Source organism: Lutjanus erythropterus, chromosome 12 (genome assembly GCF_056507025.1).
Source record: "Lutjanus erythropterus isolate fLutEry1 chromosome 12, fLutEry1.hap2, whole genome shotgun sequence".
In the NCBI taxonomy this organism is placed as follows: Eukaryota; Metazoa; Chordata; class Actinopteri; order Lutjaniformes; family Lutjanidae; genus Lutjanus; species Lutjanus erythropterus.
The window spans coordinates 17,278,033-17,293,983 of record NC_139328.1 but is presented as its reverse complement, the minus strand read 5'-3'; the positions used below and the strand labels follow the sequence as shown (position 1 = coordinate 17,293,983).

The 15,951-nt window shown below is 39.2% G+C and overlaps 1 protein-coding gene across 1 annotated transcript in view; it reads left to right on the top strand.

The window, feature by feature from the left end:
• The window catches only part of usp33 (ubiquitin specific peptidase 33), a 31,709-nt gene extending 15,821 nt beyond the window's left edge, over positions 1–15,888 (top strand). Inside the window, exons 7-24 of the mRNA XM_084732983.1 lie at positions 705–774; positions 2,227–2,340; positions 3,308–3,386; positions 5,090–5,537; positions 6,204–6,344; positions 6,463–6,578; positions 7,269–7,441; positions 7,554–7,624; positions 7,708–7,741; positions 7,862–7,907; positions 8,015–8,195; positions 8,325–8,451; positions 9,532–9,701; positions 11,875–11,956; positions 12,111–12,219; positions 12,812–12,914; positions 13,573–13,641; positions 14,662–15,888. Coding sequence (XP_084589109.1) covers positions 705–774; positions 2,227–2,340; positions 3,308–3,386; positions 5,090–5,537; positions 6,204–6,344; positions 6,463–6,578; positions 7,269–7,441; positions 7,554–7,624; positions 7,708–7,741; positions 7,862–7,907; positions 8,015–8,195; positions 8,325–8,451; positions 9,532–9,701; positions 11,875–11,956; positions 12,111–12,219; positions 12,812–12,914; positions 13,573–13,641; positions 14,662–14,819 — 2,291 coding nt within the window. The 3' untranslated portion in view covers positions 14,820–15,888. The remainder of the gene's footprint in view (positions 1–704; positions 775–2,226; positions 2,341–3,307; positions 3,387–5,089; positions 5,538–6,203; positions 6,345–6,462; positions 6,579–7,268; positions 7,442–7,553; positions 7,625–7,707; positions 7,742–7,861; positions 7,908–8,014; positions 8,196–8,324; positions 8,452–9,531; positions 9,702–11,874; positions 11,957–12,110; positions 12,220–12,811; positions 12,915–13,572; positions 13,642–14,661) is intronic.
• The last annotated feature ends 63 nt before the right edge of the window (positions 15,889–15,951 follow it).

Here is a 15,951-nt window from a genome sequence, read left to right as displayed (position 1 = left end):
TCTAAATCTGAAATTACAGATGCAGTTAACATGTTTTTAGATTCAGTTTGAGTTACACTTTCCGAGGATGTAATTATTTCAAATGTCCATTGCAAATAAATGTCATAGATTTGCTTGGAAATTGTCGGGAAAAAAGGCTCTTATAACTTTAAAACTTGCTTATGAATGGTGGGGGTAGATTAGATGCTACAAACCCTTGTTTAAGGAGAAGTAAACATTTCTGCTTTTGTTAGAAAAACAGGATTTTAGTCAATTTACCCTTCCCATGTCAGTCCCCTTTTTGGTCTGTGCTCCAATAACAGTTGAGCAGGCTTGGAACCTCTGTCAACTGTTTCCTGTGCTTTTACAGGTTCCCAGGCAATGCCTTTTAACCATCTCTTTCTTTTTAACATAGACGGGCCTAGCACATAGCATATCTAACGACAGGAAACAGGAGAGGAGAACGTTGACCGGGGTTCCAAGCTTGCTTAACTGTAATTGATGCACAGAATGGAAAGGGGGTTGGACTTAAGAGGGCTCAATTGGCCACAGTAGCTGATTTAAGATCCACCAGGTAGCCACTTCTTCTGCTGTAAAATATTAATCTTAGAAATGGAATAGGGCCTCCTTAACAATGTAGAGGCTTGTGGCTGCCATCAAAATTTACAAGCCTTTGATGAGTGGCTTGTTTTAATTTCCCCGGTGTGTTCTGCTGTCTCCCTCAGGCCTGACGGGACTGAAGAACATAGGCAACACCTGCTACATGAATGCTGCCCTCCAGGCCCTGTCCAACTGGTGAGACCTCTGTTAACCTGCTGTCTGTCCCCACATACACCCTCTCTGCTCCACAGCACCTCTCTGACAGTGATTACGTGCCCTTTGCGGTTTCTTCATGTTACTTTCCACTCAACACTCAGACTTTCACCACGCTTCTATTCAGAAGCCATTTGCTGCTTTATTCATCGCCTGCTTGGTTCTTGTTGTCTGTGAAAAAAGGACCGTAGCTATGCTCATTTGGGAGAGTGACGGCTGAGTGAAAATTGCTGCAGTGCACCATTTGAGACGGCAGAAATGGCTTTTTGTAGTTCCCTGTAGGGTCTTCTGTTACAAATGAACACCAACTCTTTCCCAATCTCTTCTCTTCCTTTTTCTCCTCTGTTCCTTTTCTTTTCCCACCATGTCTTTTATGCGTCTCTTTTTACTGTTTCTCCCCCGGTCTGCCGCATTTGTTTTATCGTTTATTGCATAGCCAATGCTTCTGGTTCATTTTTTGTGATTGGGTTGTTGGTGTGGTCACTTAAGTGAGGGTGCCACTGCAGAGCCTGAAACTGTGTTATTACTTATATTGTACCTCTTACTTTTTATTTTATTTTTCACAGAACAGCAAAGCATAGCAAACCCCTTTCTCCTTTGTAATACTAACTACCCAGACGCTGGCACGGTTTTAAATTAAACTGATGATGCCTAGTCTGAATACACGTCAAAATGGGAAAAGATGTGGGTCAAAATTTGCAATCTAAATCACATTCCAAAAATAGGAGGAACTGAGTCACACAGCTGCGGAAGGAGGGACCTTTTTCTGAAACTTTCCTTTGATGTCTGTTTGTGTGAGCGCTACTTCTTCCAGTTACTGTCGGGTCATTATTCAGTTCGAAGGACCTTTTCCCTGCCAAGGGAAGGGAACACTCCATGCTTAATTCATTCTGTAGTTTGTCTCTTTCTTGCAAATTCCTGTCCACTCTGTATCCATCAAGTAAAATCCCCTCAGCTGTTTTTCTTCTCAGCTATTTCCGATGTCCTTCAACTCTCAGCTGCATGTGGTGTTTTCAGTACCCCTGGGAATTTGTGATATTGCTCTACAAGTGAAATATGACTTAAATGAAACAAAATAAATCAAAAATACAGGCAGAAGACAGAATTATGTACAAATACCATCTTGGACGTCTCTGGATTCCCTTTCCTTTTTCTTATTTTCTACTTTGTGTGACCTTTATGAATGTAATAGCAAAAACATGCTTAAGAACAGTCGTCTGAAGGCATAATGGATCATAAATTACATCATGTTGTACTTCTCTGAATTATATCTGCTACTCTTGGACTTATTGAGGATTATATACAGGTTTTTGAGAATAAGTCAGTGCATTGCAAGCTTTATGGTAATAGTGATCAATCTGTTAAGGGACGGATATTCAGTAAAAGCTTGTTTGGTGCCCACATATGATATATTTATCCCTCTTTCCACCGCAGCCCGCCCTTGACACAATTCTTTCTTGAATGTGGCGGCATGGTGAGGACGGACAAGAAGCCTGCACTCTGCAAAAGCTACCAGAAACTAGTGTCAGACCTGTGGCACAAGAACAGGTAGGTGTTTGTAACCTTTTATTGATCGTGCAATTGGTCATGTGCAAGTGTGTGTGATCACGGGAGCTGGACCTTGTCTGCAGCTGATGTCACAGACAACAGGCTGACATTTTTTTGTGCACATTTATGGTTTTATGCTGAAGGACCTCTTATGGTTGTGGTGACATTCAATTTTTAAAAAAAAAGTTTTATTCACTGCTCTGTTTTATACAAATGCTGACTCTTCACTCCTCTTATGGTAGGAGCCGCAAGTCGACAACAACTTGTTTACCTCGTCTGCTTCAGGCCACATTTTGTCCTTTGTCATTGCTCAAAAACTGACATCCATTCAAAAGTTTGGTTTGATCTTTAACCAGATCATCTGCAGATTAATTCCATACCTGATATATTATGATCAACTAAAGTTAGGCACGATACAAGATGAATAAATCCTGCCAGCTTCTGTTCCTCAGTAGCCGATGCTGTATCATGCTACTATGCATCTGCATGGTTGCCAAATTGGAGTGTTCAAGGTCCAACTGTAAACAAATGAGAGATGCAGACCACACCACAAAAATAAACTGTAACTCACCTAATTCAGAACGTATTTTCAAGAAATCTGGCACTTGTGGTGGCATTGCAGTGGGTGCTTCACCATTTGTTGCCTGTGAGAAATCTGCACTCTATTAAATTGACTTTTCTAGTTTAGTTGTTGTTTGGATCACTCCAGACTATAAGCACACTAGCCCACAAGCCACAGTTGATTTCATAATTCAGTGGTCACTTTCATCTTTTTCTCATCTTTAGAATGTGACTCCAGAGCAACTGTACTCTAACTTTGCTGTTAAACTCAGCATCCACAGCCAAACCTGAGTTGGTCTCTCTGTAGCCGCCAGTCTTGATTTCAAATTCTACATCACACAAGACTTCATTGCAATAAGTTGTACTACTTGTCTTGTTAAACAGGCTGTGTTTTGTCACTTTGCAGACCCTCCTACGTGGTCCCAACCAACTTGTTCCAGGGGATCAAAGCCATAAACCCCATGTTTAGAGGATATTCTCAGCAGGTGGGTCATTGCAGATGGTGAAATTAACGTGCAACAAAGTGCATGTGAGCACACTCATGCATAAATAAAACACGGAGACACTCTTCACAGTTGGAGACACATTCAGCAGCATGGCTGTGACTTCATTTATATGTTGAATGATAATCAGCTGTTGTGGCTTAAACAGGCAATTTTTTTTTGCTTTTACCTCTGTGGTTTGCAAATGAGTAAATATGAATGTAAAACATGGATTAAGGTTTAAATTGATTATGCAGTTAGTTAATATTATCATGTTTGTAGCAATGTGTGGGTGTCTCAAAATGTGTTCAGAGATGTGTGGGTAATGTATTATTTCTCTCTGATTTTTATAATAAGTGACTGTGATATACGCTAATACGCCTACCACCTTATACAAACATTAACCATTTATAGCTTTGCTATCTGACTTTACAGTTTGTTTTTAGCATTTATATCTGAATTGCTGGTGATTTATAGCATTTATATCTTGGTTCTTAACATGTTTTAGCCTTGATATCTGTTTTTTTTTTTTCGATATTCAGTGTTAATATCCGGGTCCTTCCTGATTTTTTTCATTATTGACAATTTATGGCATTGGTATTTGGGTTCTTAACCATTTTAGCACATGTATATGTGTGTGTGTGTATATATACATGTGTATATGTATATGTGTATATAGATACACACAAACACACACACACATATGTAAATGTATGTCTGTGTGTGTATGGTTGACATCTTGGTCCTTTCAGATTTTTTGTGATGATATCTGGGTTCTTAACCCTTTTTAATGTTGATATCTGTCCTTTAAGATTGAATTTATGCTGAGCTGTGATCATTATGGCAGACTAAGTCCCAGATCTTATACAGTGTCTGCTTTTTCTCTTCTACTCCATATTCCTCCATGCTCATTCCTTTTACAGAAATTACATTAACTCCAGCTCAAATCACTCAGCCAGATAAACTGAATCCTCTGCTTGCAATTACTCGCTTCAGACTTTCATTCACACACAAATGCACACATTAAACCTTAAGGTAAATTGCTTGATTTGATTCCAGGTGGTGCTTGAAAGAAAAGATTTACATGTTATAGATATAAAGGATTTCAGAAGACTTTTTACTGGAGCACGTCTTGTCTTTGTCCAGTGTCTGTAAATAAGGGATTTATTAGCTTGAATGGTGAAATGATAAAAAGGCCTGTTTCCTCTGTGCCTGCCAGTGTTTGTTCAGAGGAGTTAGCTGAGGAATATTCATTTGTCACGCCACACTGGGCTGCACAGCCTTGGAATTAGCATTGCCATGAATGAAGTTAACATTCCAGGTCCTGGGAGAGGAGAGTTCATTTGGCTTGAGCGAGAGATTGGATGTCTGAGGCTCATTAAGTTTGATTACACATTCATGAGCATTTGGTTTCAGATTTTCTGATGCAGAATTGGGATAAACAAGGAGGTGAAGCGGTTGTTGTTTGTAAATTGGCAAAAATTAGCTTTGGGAAAGCTTTGCTGTGTCTGTCAAGCTTGATTATATTTAGGAAGAATTAGTTCTGCATTATATTTCAATGTTCTTTTCAGGGAGAGGAAATTAACTGTTTTTTCACAGACTACTGTGACCAAAATAGCTGTACATAAACTCTAAAATCTTCCCAGCCAGAACTAATTTGCTACCTCAACTAACATTTCATGTGATTATCCCCACTCGGCCTCCAGGACTCCCAGGAGTTTCTGCGCTGTTTGATGGATCAGCTTCACGAGGAACTGAAGGAGCCGCTGCCCGAGCCTTACGACCAGTCCAACAGCATCACCGTGGACGACAGCCCAGAGGAGGACAACCACAGCCAGTCGGACAATGACTTCCAGTCCTGCGAGTCCTGCGGCAGCAGTGAGCGGGCTGATAACGAGGTGCAGGGTGGGAACACGCTGATGGATGACACCAATGAGGCCGAGATGCTGATTCCTGAGCAAGACGAGATCCAGGCCAACAGGGAGTGGCAGAAGGAGAAGAACATGATTAATGACTTTTATCGCTCCGGAGTTAATGGTGGTGTTATGGGTGGAAGCACTGGAGTGGACATGGACAAAGATGTTGACACCACCACTGAGACCACGCCCATTATTAGCAGCCAGGGAGCCATCAAGGTTCAAAGCAGAACATCAGGTAATTATGGAGAAGCAGAGGCACGTCATGTTTAATTTTTACACAACTTACTTGATTACATACCTGTAGTTGGTTGCACTAAACGCTTTTTTAAAGTTTTCTCCTGACGCATGGCTCTTAAGGCTTAATTTCTCCTTTAAGTAGTTTAAGTTTATTTTTTTTCCCTCCTTTGGTTGCTAAGGTAATTTTTGCAACAGTTTAACTAACATTTAAGGATTCCTTATGTATAAATATATGTATTATTTATTTAATTATTTATTTATTATTTTTTTTAACCTTAGAGTGAACAGTTTTATCAACAGAGGGAGCAGATCCTCCTCCATGGATGCTGCCGTGTTGCACTGCCATTTTTCTACAAAACAGCCTTTTGCAGTTTTTGTGGCAACACATCTGGAAGGGGCGGGTGAGGGTTGTTTGCAGTCAGCATGCTATCTGCTAGATGCCACTAGATACAACACACTGGTCCTTTAAGCAAACCTAAAGGACTAAAAAATAAAAGACTTAAACGTGTTTCGTATAACTGATTTTATTTTAAGGAAATCATAAGTCAGACTTTGAGGAAAATCTTAACAGAAAGTGTTCTGTGCAGCTGGCCTCTTAATTTTTGATATTCAGTGTCAAATTTATAGTATTGAAAGTCTCCAATATAAATTCTTTCTCTACCAGATTCCTTCCCAGACATACAAATGTCCAACAACACAAGACCACAGAGTCCCGTCCCAATGGAGGGACACATTCCCAAAATGTCCAGCAGCCCGCCCAAAGCTGCCTCAGGCTGGCCCAGCCTAAACCCTGCACACAAGAAAGGTACTTCTGCCTAATGAGAAGCAATCACATCCAGATTCAGAGCTTTAAAAGTCATGGACTTAGTGACATGGTCATGTCCCGTATCTATTCTGACATTTTTCTCTCTTCCTCCTCATAGCGGTGACCACATTCTCCCCACCAAAGAATAAGCGACAGAAGAAATACCGCAGTGTCATCTCAGATGTCTTCGATGGGACCATTGTCAGCTCAGTTCAGTGCCTCACCTGTGATCGGGTCAGTGTGGACATCTACAGTTTTTTTCTTCTTTAATAGAGATAGAAGATAAATAACAGAGAGTGAGACGTACAGTAACAGGAAGCACTGGCGGATGGGAGTTTGTGTCATACAGGGGTTCTTAGGTTTCAACAAGTTAAATTTAAGACTTTATAAGACCTGTTATAGACCATTGTTAATGTAATTGAAACATATTTCACATCCATAGTGGTATACCATATGTAAAGTCCAGACTACCTTCGCTTTTCATGTTGGCTTAGATCCAAAAGTTGTCTGGAGCTTATCAGAGTTGCTGGAGTGTTTGGGATGCACTTTGGTGACACACTTGATATGAATATAGAATAATAGGTGACTAGGTGATTGCAGGTGTTTGCCGGTGGCTTTTTTATGGCGGCTTTGTTTTTCTGACTCCTTATGCATCTATTGTGCCTGTATACCCAAAATTCCTAAATTGAATGTTTTCTTTTATTTCCTAAATATTTAATGTTATGGACAAATCTACTTTGGTGCCTGGTTCTTATGTTACACACTGTTGTTGTTGTATATCTACTGTCATGTATTTTGATATTTGTGCTGTGACAAGAATAATAATTTGCAATAAAGTGGCAATTTTAGACAGAACCCTGTACAAATTGATCGAACTGTGACCAAACATGAATCTTTACTGTCTGTGTGTTCTGTTGCCGTCAGGTGTCTGTGACCCTGGAGAACTTCCAGGATATCTCATTGCCCATCCCAGGGAAGGAAGACCTGGCCAAACTGCACTCCTCCACCCACCAGACCTCCCTGGTTAAAGCCGGCTCCTGTGGGGAAGCTTATGCGCCGCAGGGCTGGATTGCATTTGTCATGGAATATATCAAGAGGTGTGTTAACTATATGTACACTGTTGTTATTTAAATTCACATCAAGCATCGGTGGCTTTATACTTTGCCCTTTTTGTTTAAAATTCATCCTTCTGTTTGTTTCTATTCTTAGTTGGTTCTGGGGTCCAGTGGTTACGCTACAAGATTGTCTCGCAGCTTTCTTTGCCAGAGATGAACTAAAGGGTAAGCGAGTGGGCGTAAATCTGTTCTGCCAGCAGAAACATCAAGATTGATGTCTCAATAACTGAGCATTTGTTGTTTTCTAGGAGACAACATGTACAGCTGTGAAAAATGCAAAAAGTGAGTAGCTAATTCTGACTTTGCTGAATACTGAACTGGACTAAATTTCTTATTTCTTATGAACAAAAACAGAAAAAATGTCTAATGATTGCTTATTTTATTCATCTTTTTTCCTCTTAGATTACGAAACGGAGTCAAATTTTGTAAAATGCAAAGTTTGCCAGAGGTATACAGACAACTCTCGTACGTCTCATGAAAAAAACCAAAACTTTTTTCTCTAATGTTTTTGGCAGATTTTTTCTAAAATACAACTTGTGCGTTCCTCTACTCTAGATCCTGTGTATCCACTTGAAGCGTTTCAGACATGAACTGATGTTCTCAACCAAGATAAGCACCCACGTCTCCTTCCCGCTCGAGGGCCTGGACCTGCAGCCTTTCCTGGCAAAAGACAGCTCCGCCCAGACCTCCAACTATGACCTGCTGTCAGTCATCTGTCACCATGGCACTGCCAGCAGTGAGTGGGCAGATCTGCCTTCAGTTGGCACGCACAAGTGTCCTGCATTCATTAGCCCATAGAAAAAAATCACATGTACTTGTTAGGTTTACGAGTGCTGCTCTAATGCATTCCCCTGTCTGATCCCAGGTGGCCACTACATAGCGTACTGCAGGAATGATGTGAACAATCTGTGGTATGAATTTGACGACCAAAGTGTGACCGAGGTGTCTGAATCCTGTGTCCAGAATGCTGAGGCTTATGTGCTCTTCTACAAGTAAGCCAACACACAAGACTTCCGTGGTTACACTCAGTTTGTCACCCTGGAATTATAAGTTGTTTTTTTTTTGTGCCTGTTTGGACTTTTTACTTAAAGCAAAACGAGAAGGATCCATACATCAGACCGGTAATGATAAATACTTAGCCAAAACGTCATGGCCGCACCCTCTTTTTGTTTTTTTTAGTTGTAATTTTGACGAGCTTGTATGCATTCATGTTGAGTTAAACAAACCTTTGTTTTATAGACATGTCAAATAATTAGTTTATGATCTTGTGTGAATCTGAGCATTTGCAATTCCATAATAAATTAAGGTTTATCACTCAGCTATCGTGAATCTCCAGTCGTCCCCCCATCCAAGCAGATCACTGACACAGTTCAGTGGCCAGGCACTGCTTATGTTGAATAGACAGATATAGTTAGGCTAAGCGCTGTCTGTAAATAATCAAACCTATTTAAGACAACTGTTTGATTTAAGCTAGGCTTAGATTTAGTTAGAGACAACAGTGTGATGCTGCTGTACTGTAACTTTATGAATGAATTCCAGCAGCCTCCCACTCATGCTAATATTAGTTATCCATCAGTATTAACTGCCACCAGCATCATTTACACTTATTCATGTATCTTATGCGCCTCAAATCTCAATGTGAAAGCTCTGATTATTACTGTAGTTGATTCTAGTTTCTTATTCAGCATAATTTAAGTGATAGAAGCTAATTCATGTTTATTGTCATCAAAAATGAATTCACACTGCTGTCAAAATAAACAATTACCCTTTCCTGGAGGCTCATACAGACTTACTGCCCTCTTCTGGGATCCCTTTCCAGGAATCATGGAGAACCAGACATCATCATATATTTGAATGTTTATTTGTTAAACAAGCTGCTGCACAGCACTTTTTCAACATTTTCCTATTTCTCTCATTATTAAAATTCCAAGTTAGCAAATTGTGAACAAGAACCCATCCATTCCTGTAACATCTTAAGATTCATTTATGCTGCTTTGATATTCACAACGTGCATCTTACTTTTGATTACTCTGTTGCAGTAGCGATTAATCTGTGGTCTGTTCCTGTCACAGAAAGAGCAACGAGGACGCGCTGAAAGAACGTAGGAGGGTGTCGGGTTTATTCAACATGATGGAGCCCAGCCTTCTGCAGTTCTACATCTCCCGCCAGTGGCTTAACAAGTTCAAGACCTTTGCCGAGCCGGGCCCCATTTCCAACGACGACTTCCTGTGTTCGCATGGAGGTGCGTGTGACTCAGTGTCAGCGTCATGCTTAAATCACTCAGAGGTCAAAGCATCCCTGAACAGAAATCCTTTTTCTTGCCCCATGCACACGCATTGTGCTCCACCATCTCTTAACACAGCTTTTGCTTTCATCTTAGCTGTGGATTTTTGCCTTTGACAAAGCAGAGCATTCCCTCCACAACACAGCAGACTTCAAAAGGGGGTTTTACTTCTCTTTGTGCAGAGGATCCTTCTTTCTCATTTTAGCAGAAGAGGGGGAAGGATTCTAAAAGGGTTTGTGCCAATCAAGCGCCTTTCTTTTCAGACACTCTATTCAGAGAGCGCCGGAAATTATGGAATTGAAAATTATGTAGGAAAGAATGAACGTTTGTGATAAAGCTGTTAGAATACAGAGGCAGCAGAGAATATGTCCCATTCTGTAAATAAGCACCTGCAGGTTGTTTCCTCTTCATTTGCGGCTAGCAGCACATAATAACTGGCTAGTCAGGTACACACAGTAAGTAGAGATACTATCAGTGCAGAGAAACTGTGATTGTGTTGCAGCACCAGTTGTTCTATTTTCAACGCAAATATGAAAGTGTTGCAGTTTATTTTTTATGTTCCTTCTTAATCATTTTGGATATTACATATTAAATTATTTGAGTATGAAGAATTTAAGGCCTCACTACATTGAATGACTAATACAGATGATTATCATTGTAGATTTATTCAGCTTTTGGGCATCCTCTTTCATTATACAGTCCATTATCTTATCCTGCTACATTTTTTAGCTGTAGTAAAGTGTCACTGGTTTACTGCACCCACACAGTTTGCTGCTTTGCAGTCTCTGCTGGGTTGTAGTCGCATGCCTTTCTTTGTTTCTTATGATGTCAGGGTTTTTATCATATTTTGAATATCAAATCAACATTGTAAAAGAAGAAATCAGTAATTCAGGTGGGATTAATTCAGGTGGGACAGGACATCATTACACTTGACTGTTCCACGTCGTGGTGACAATTTGAACTTTGCTAGTTTTACCATTTTGTCAACATATTGATTTAAATAAACAGCAGCACTGCTATGTTTGCCCGTAAACTGAAGGTTCATTTATTTTGGTTTTGAATTAGTTAGATTTCAATGTGTTGTATAAATAATTAACACAAATGTAATAATACAGTAAAATTAGAATAGTCTAGCTTCAATTATGAGAAAAAGACGCTTAGATTCTAAATAAAATAAAAAATGAAACTATTTGTCCTCAAATGTAGTGATTCCCAATGTTTTTAGCTTGTGAACCCTTAAAATGAGCCAATGTCTACTTGTGATGATATGCACCAAGGGACTCACAGCCTCAGTACATGGGGTGGATGCTTTACCAACTTTTTCTAACATAAGCTAAATTCCACATTAAAATGTATAAAAATGCTAGACATATGTTATATGTTTTGTTAAGTTGTGTTTTTACAATATCCCAAATGTTTTCAGCAATGTCTAAATGTAGATAGATACATAATTTATTTGGGATAATTGTGTGTTTCCTGCTAGTCTTTGCTAGGCAGTTGCTGTCACTTCTGGGACAACACAAGATAAGAGATACATAAGATAATCAGGAAGGAAATTGGTGAACACGACTGAATAAAACTTTAATATTACCTCCTCCATGAACATAATTTCTTCCTGAGTCATGTCATAGATTTTCATGACATATGGTGGTTGTTTAAAAGTGGAGAAAAGAGTTCCCATGATCCCACACTGCTTCAGAATGTCATCAGACTATGTATTTTGTTATGTTTTAATGTGAGAGAGACCCCTAGCAGCAGAATTGACATATTTTACATTTAAAATAGGACAATATATGTGTTTTTATTTTCAATATAGCCTAGCACATAGCATATCTAGGTACAGGAACAGAAAAGGAGAAAGTTGACCGAGGGTACCAAGCTTGCTCAACTGTTATTGGACGACCAAGCAAAAAGGGTCAGGATTTAGGCTGGGTCAATTTGAGCACCAACTATTTGTGTATATTTCAACATAATGGTATCCACAATGTTTCCAACAGTGAACCTTAATTAATATACAATACATATATATATATATATATATATATATATATATATATTTGTAACGCCTCTAGACATAGCCATTACCTTTAAAATGGTCATGTCTGATGGGTGTTTTGATGTGTTTCATCAGGTGTCCCACCCAACAAAGCAACGTTCATCGACGACCTGGTAGTAATGCTGCCACAGAATGTGTGGGATCACCTTTACAGCAGGTACGTACAGTACACAGGCCAACTGTGAGACTGGCTGGAGGCTTTAAACAATTTCACGTCTCCCATTACTCAGTGTGCTCACAGTGACAGTATAATTTCCCTTTGTAGAGTTAATATCATCTGAGTGTGAGTTAACTTGGACTGCTCCCTGCAGGTACGGAGGAGGACCAGCTGTCAACCACCTGTACGTCTGCCACACGTGCCAGATTGAGATAGAAAAACTGGAGAAAAGGCGCAAATCGGAGCTGGACATGTTTGTCCGGGTAAGCCTTTTAACCATACGCTCACCAGCAGCAAGGAAGATGGAGCTTCAGCCAGATATACTAAAAATTGGTGTGAGTCATAATGCATTGTAGTCATGGGTGTGTGTATGTGTATTGAACCAGTCGATGGGCTGCATGTGTTGATGCTCCTCACCCCAGCAGGAGATGAGAGGTGTGAGTCTGATGAAAGCCTTATCATTAATGCATTGGGACAGATGCAGCTGTTATTGCCTGCTTAGTCTACCCACTCACACAATGGCTTCTCAGAATGAGAGATAGGTGTGTGTGTGTGTGTGTGAGAGAGAGAGAGAGAGAGAGAGAGAGAGAGAGAGAGAGAGAGAGAAAGAAAGAGCTTCTAAGATAACAAGAGGAATGGGGATTGTGTTCCAAGAAAGATGAAATTGGTGCAGTGTGGTGTTAAGGCTGTCTTCTAATTGGAATAACTACCAGGGAGAATTGATTAGGTTTTCCATCTCCTCTCCTCTCAATCCTTTCATCCTCACTTAATTTTTTTTCTCCTTGTGTTTCTCCTCCCTCTTGTCTCTACTGCTCACTCCTCCCCCATTTCCCCCCCCCCCCCTCTGCTCTGTAGCTGAACAAGGCGTTCCAGGAGGAGGAGTCTCCAGTGGTCATATACTGCATCAGCATGCAGTGGTTTCGTGAGTGGGAGGGCTTTGTCAAAGGAAAAGACAATGGTAATTGGACAGAAGTCTTGCCTTTCCACCCCGAGTTCTGTTTTAAAGGCTGAACGCATCCCACTATCTGTCATGTGCTGATGATTTATCTTGGAAAAGATGCTGTGGTTGTGTTTGATGTTAATTTCTCTCAAAATAAAATTGCCGATGTCAAGTACATACATTTATATGGACCGGGGAAGATGCTAAACAAATTCTTTTATTTGGGACATCCACATTCTCTGCTCATGTTCAAAAGAAACTATGAAGTCCCATTTCGTCTTTTGATTTATCTTCAAAGAGTTTGCTTTAGTCCCCCGAGTCAAGTTTCCCTCCTGCTACAGCAAAATGAAGTGTCAAAATATATTTCAGTTTCTTGCACTTGTTCTCATTTTTTCTTGCTTGCCTTGCTTTGTATTGTCATATCTATTTATAACAGCTTACATCTGGCACTGCTGCAAATGTCTGTTTTTTTTTTCTCTGACTTCTGCTCCTCTAATATTTGTTTTCTCTCTGTAGCAAGTGGGGAGCAGAAATTGCTTTTCATAGTGTGACAAAAAACATTTGACATTTTAACATCTTTGCTCTTTGAAACAATTAGGATCATTGTCTCTGAAAAATAATTATGCATATTACTGTTGTATATGGCAACCAATTGTCTTTTTCTTTCCTCTTTAAGATCCGCCGGGGCCCATTGATAATTCCAAGATTACAGTAAACAAGAATGGCCATTTAACACTCAAACAAGGTACAATTATTAATATTATTGTGATATTGTTTCATTATTGCTCTACTTTTATGCTGTAGAAAATTGTTTTGATTGTTCAGGTATTGTTAGGAGCATAAAATTATTGATTACTAACTTATTAAAGCTGCTGTTTTAAACTGATTATGAAACAACCTCAATTTATTTAATATTTTTTTCAATTTATGACCTATATAATTGAACAAAACCATCAGCAAGAAGACTATTGGCTATTTCTATATATAGAGCCAGACTGATATGGGATTTTTGAGGCTGATACTGATTTTAGACAGGAAGTTCACTGATATGTTAACCTATGGTGCATTTTTGAGCTGGAATAAAAACAGACCTTTTATGCGTGGACTGTGCACCGACATAACTATGAAAAGCCTGTTTTCTTAAACAAACAACTTTATTGAAGAATATTATATATTTTATTTAACATGGCTCATTTTTGTTTTAACAGATCTTGCAGAGGTTGTGTAGATAATTATTTTCATTATCGATTAATCAGCAGATCATTTTCATGACTAACTGATGATTACTTGATGAGAAAAAACAAAATTGTGAAAAGTGCAAGACCCAAAATTGGCAGGGTCAATTTGCTTTTTTTTGTCCCACCAATGATCTAAAACTCAATATGATACTATGATAAATTAAATCATAAACGACAAAGAAAAGCAGCAAATACACCAAAATATTAACAGATTTGAGATAAATAAGCAGGTAATAAACAGTAATGTGGATAAAATGACTAAGTGGCAAAGGCAAATAATACAACAGCTGGAAAAGTCTGGTAAGTTTGGAAAATTACTTCACTTTACTGTAATGTAACATTTGGTAACAGGAAAAGACAACGCTTGTTCCATATCACGATATAACTATAGCTAAAATCTAAGACGATATCTAGTCTTATATCATGATATCGATATAATATCGATATATTGCGTAGCCCTAAGTAGTATCTTTAAGTCTGCAGATATTAGTGATATTTAAGTGTGTGTATTTGCTTTGTCCCTGCAGGAGCTGACTCGGGGCAGATCTCTGAAGAGACGTGGAACTTCCTCCACTCTATCTACGGTGGCGGCCCGCTTGTGACAGTTCGGCCAAACATCAGCCACCAGGAGGCAGACACATCACAGTCGGAGGAGAAGATTGAGGTGGAGACGCGCTCTCTTTAATCAAGCACTTGGCCGAAAACAACAGAAATCATATAATAAATGAAAAGCATTTTATTTTGCACTTGACTTTTTATTTCACAAGCATTCAAGCAAAGGACCTCATCTTTACTGCTACGTGACAGCCTTTGACAACTGACAGAGGGAATTAACATGTCTTAAAAGTTTTGTCACGTTGTACAAATCTGTATAAAGAGCTCTTAAATTTCTATTAGCACTGTAGAACTCATGTGTCAGGTTGTTTTCAGAACCAAGCATTTAAATTTTGTGCAGCTAAAAATTCCACTGAATGCCATATTTCTTTCTTTCTTTTTTTTTTTTGACCAAACGAGCACATACTGTATGTCCATGTGTCATGTTGCTTATATTGATTGATGAATCATAAGACATCTTGCTGTAGATATATCATACATTTTCCTGTTGTAAGAGAATATTCTTCAATGAATGGTAAGGAGAGCAAAATGTGACACTTAAAGTGATGAAAATCACAAGGTTATGAAGGGACTAATTGCTGACTAGTCTCAGGAATGAATTTTGTGTTTTGCACTGTTCTGTAGACGTACAAATTGGCATGCTCACGCAAATGTCTGGTTTGTATTTGAATGTACCAGTACTGATAGTATGTTGGTCAAGATTCAGCACTTGGTTATTTATCACAGAAGGGAGTGATTTAATATGATGTTAATAGGTTTTTTGTAGAAAATATGTGGCAGGCAGAGTCTGTTAAGAATGCATGCTTTAACACTCAATCCCAGTTTAACATCACATGTAACTGCATGTAAATGCAAAGCTGCTCATAAAATGTGCACGCAAATCACAATCTGGATCTGTCTTCACTAAATTGTACAGCTACAGAGAGCATATTGCAGTATGTAATCAGCATCATCATCAGCAATCCAATTAATTAAAGGCATTATTTTTGTGTATGGGCATGGTGTTGCTTAATGTGTTGGCTGATAGGGGGTAAACAGAATGCTGTACTGTAAGTTTTTGCATATGGATGTCACATGAGTAAGATCCATCCTGACTTTTGCTGGCTGACACTATTAAAACTTGATGAAAACATGTTAAACACTGTGGTCACCTTGATTTTGTCATGAGTTCTCCAAGATAGAGTGGTTGTTAGGTGGGAAAC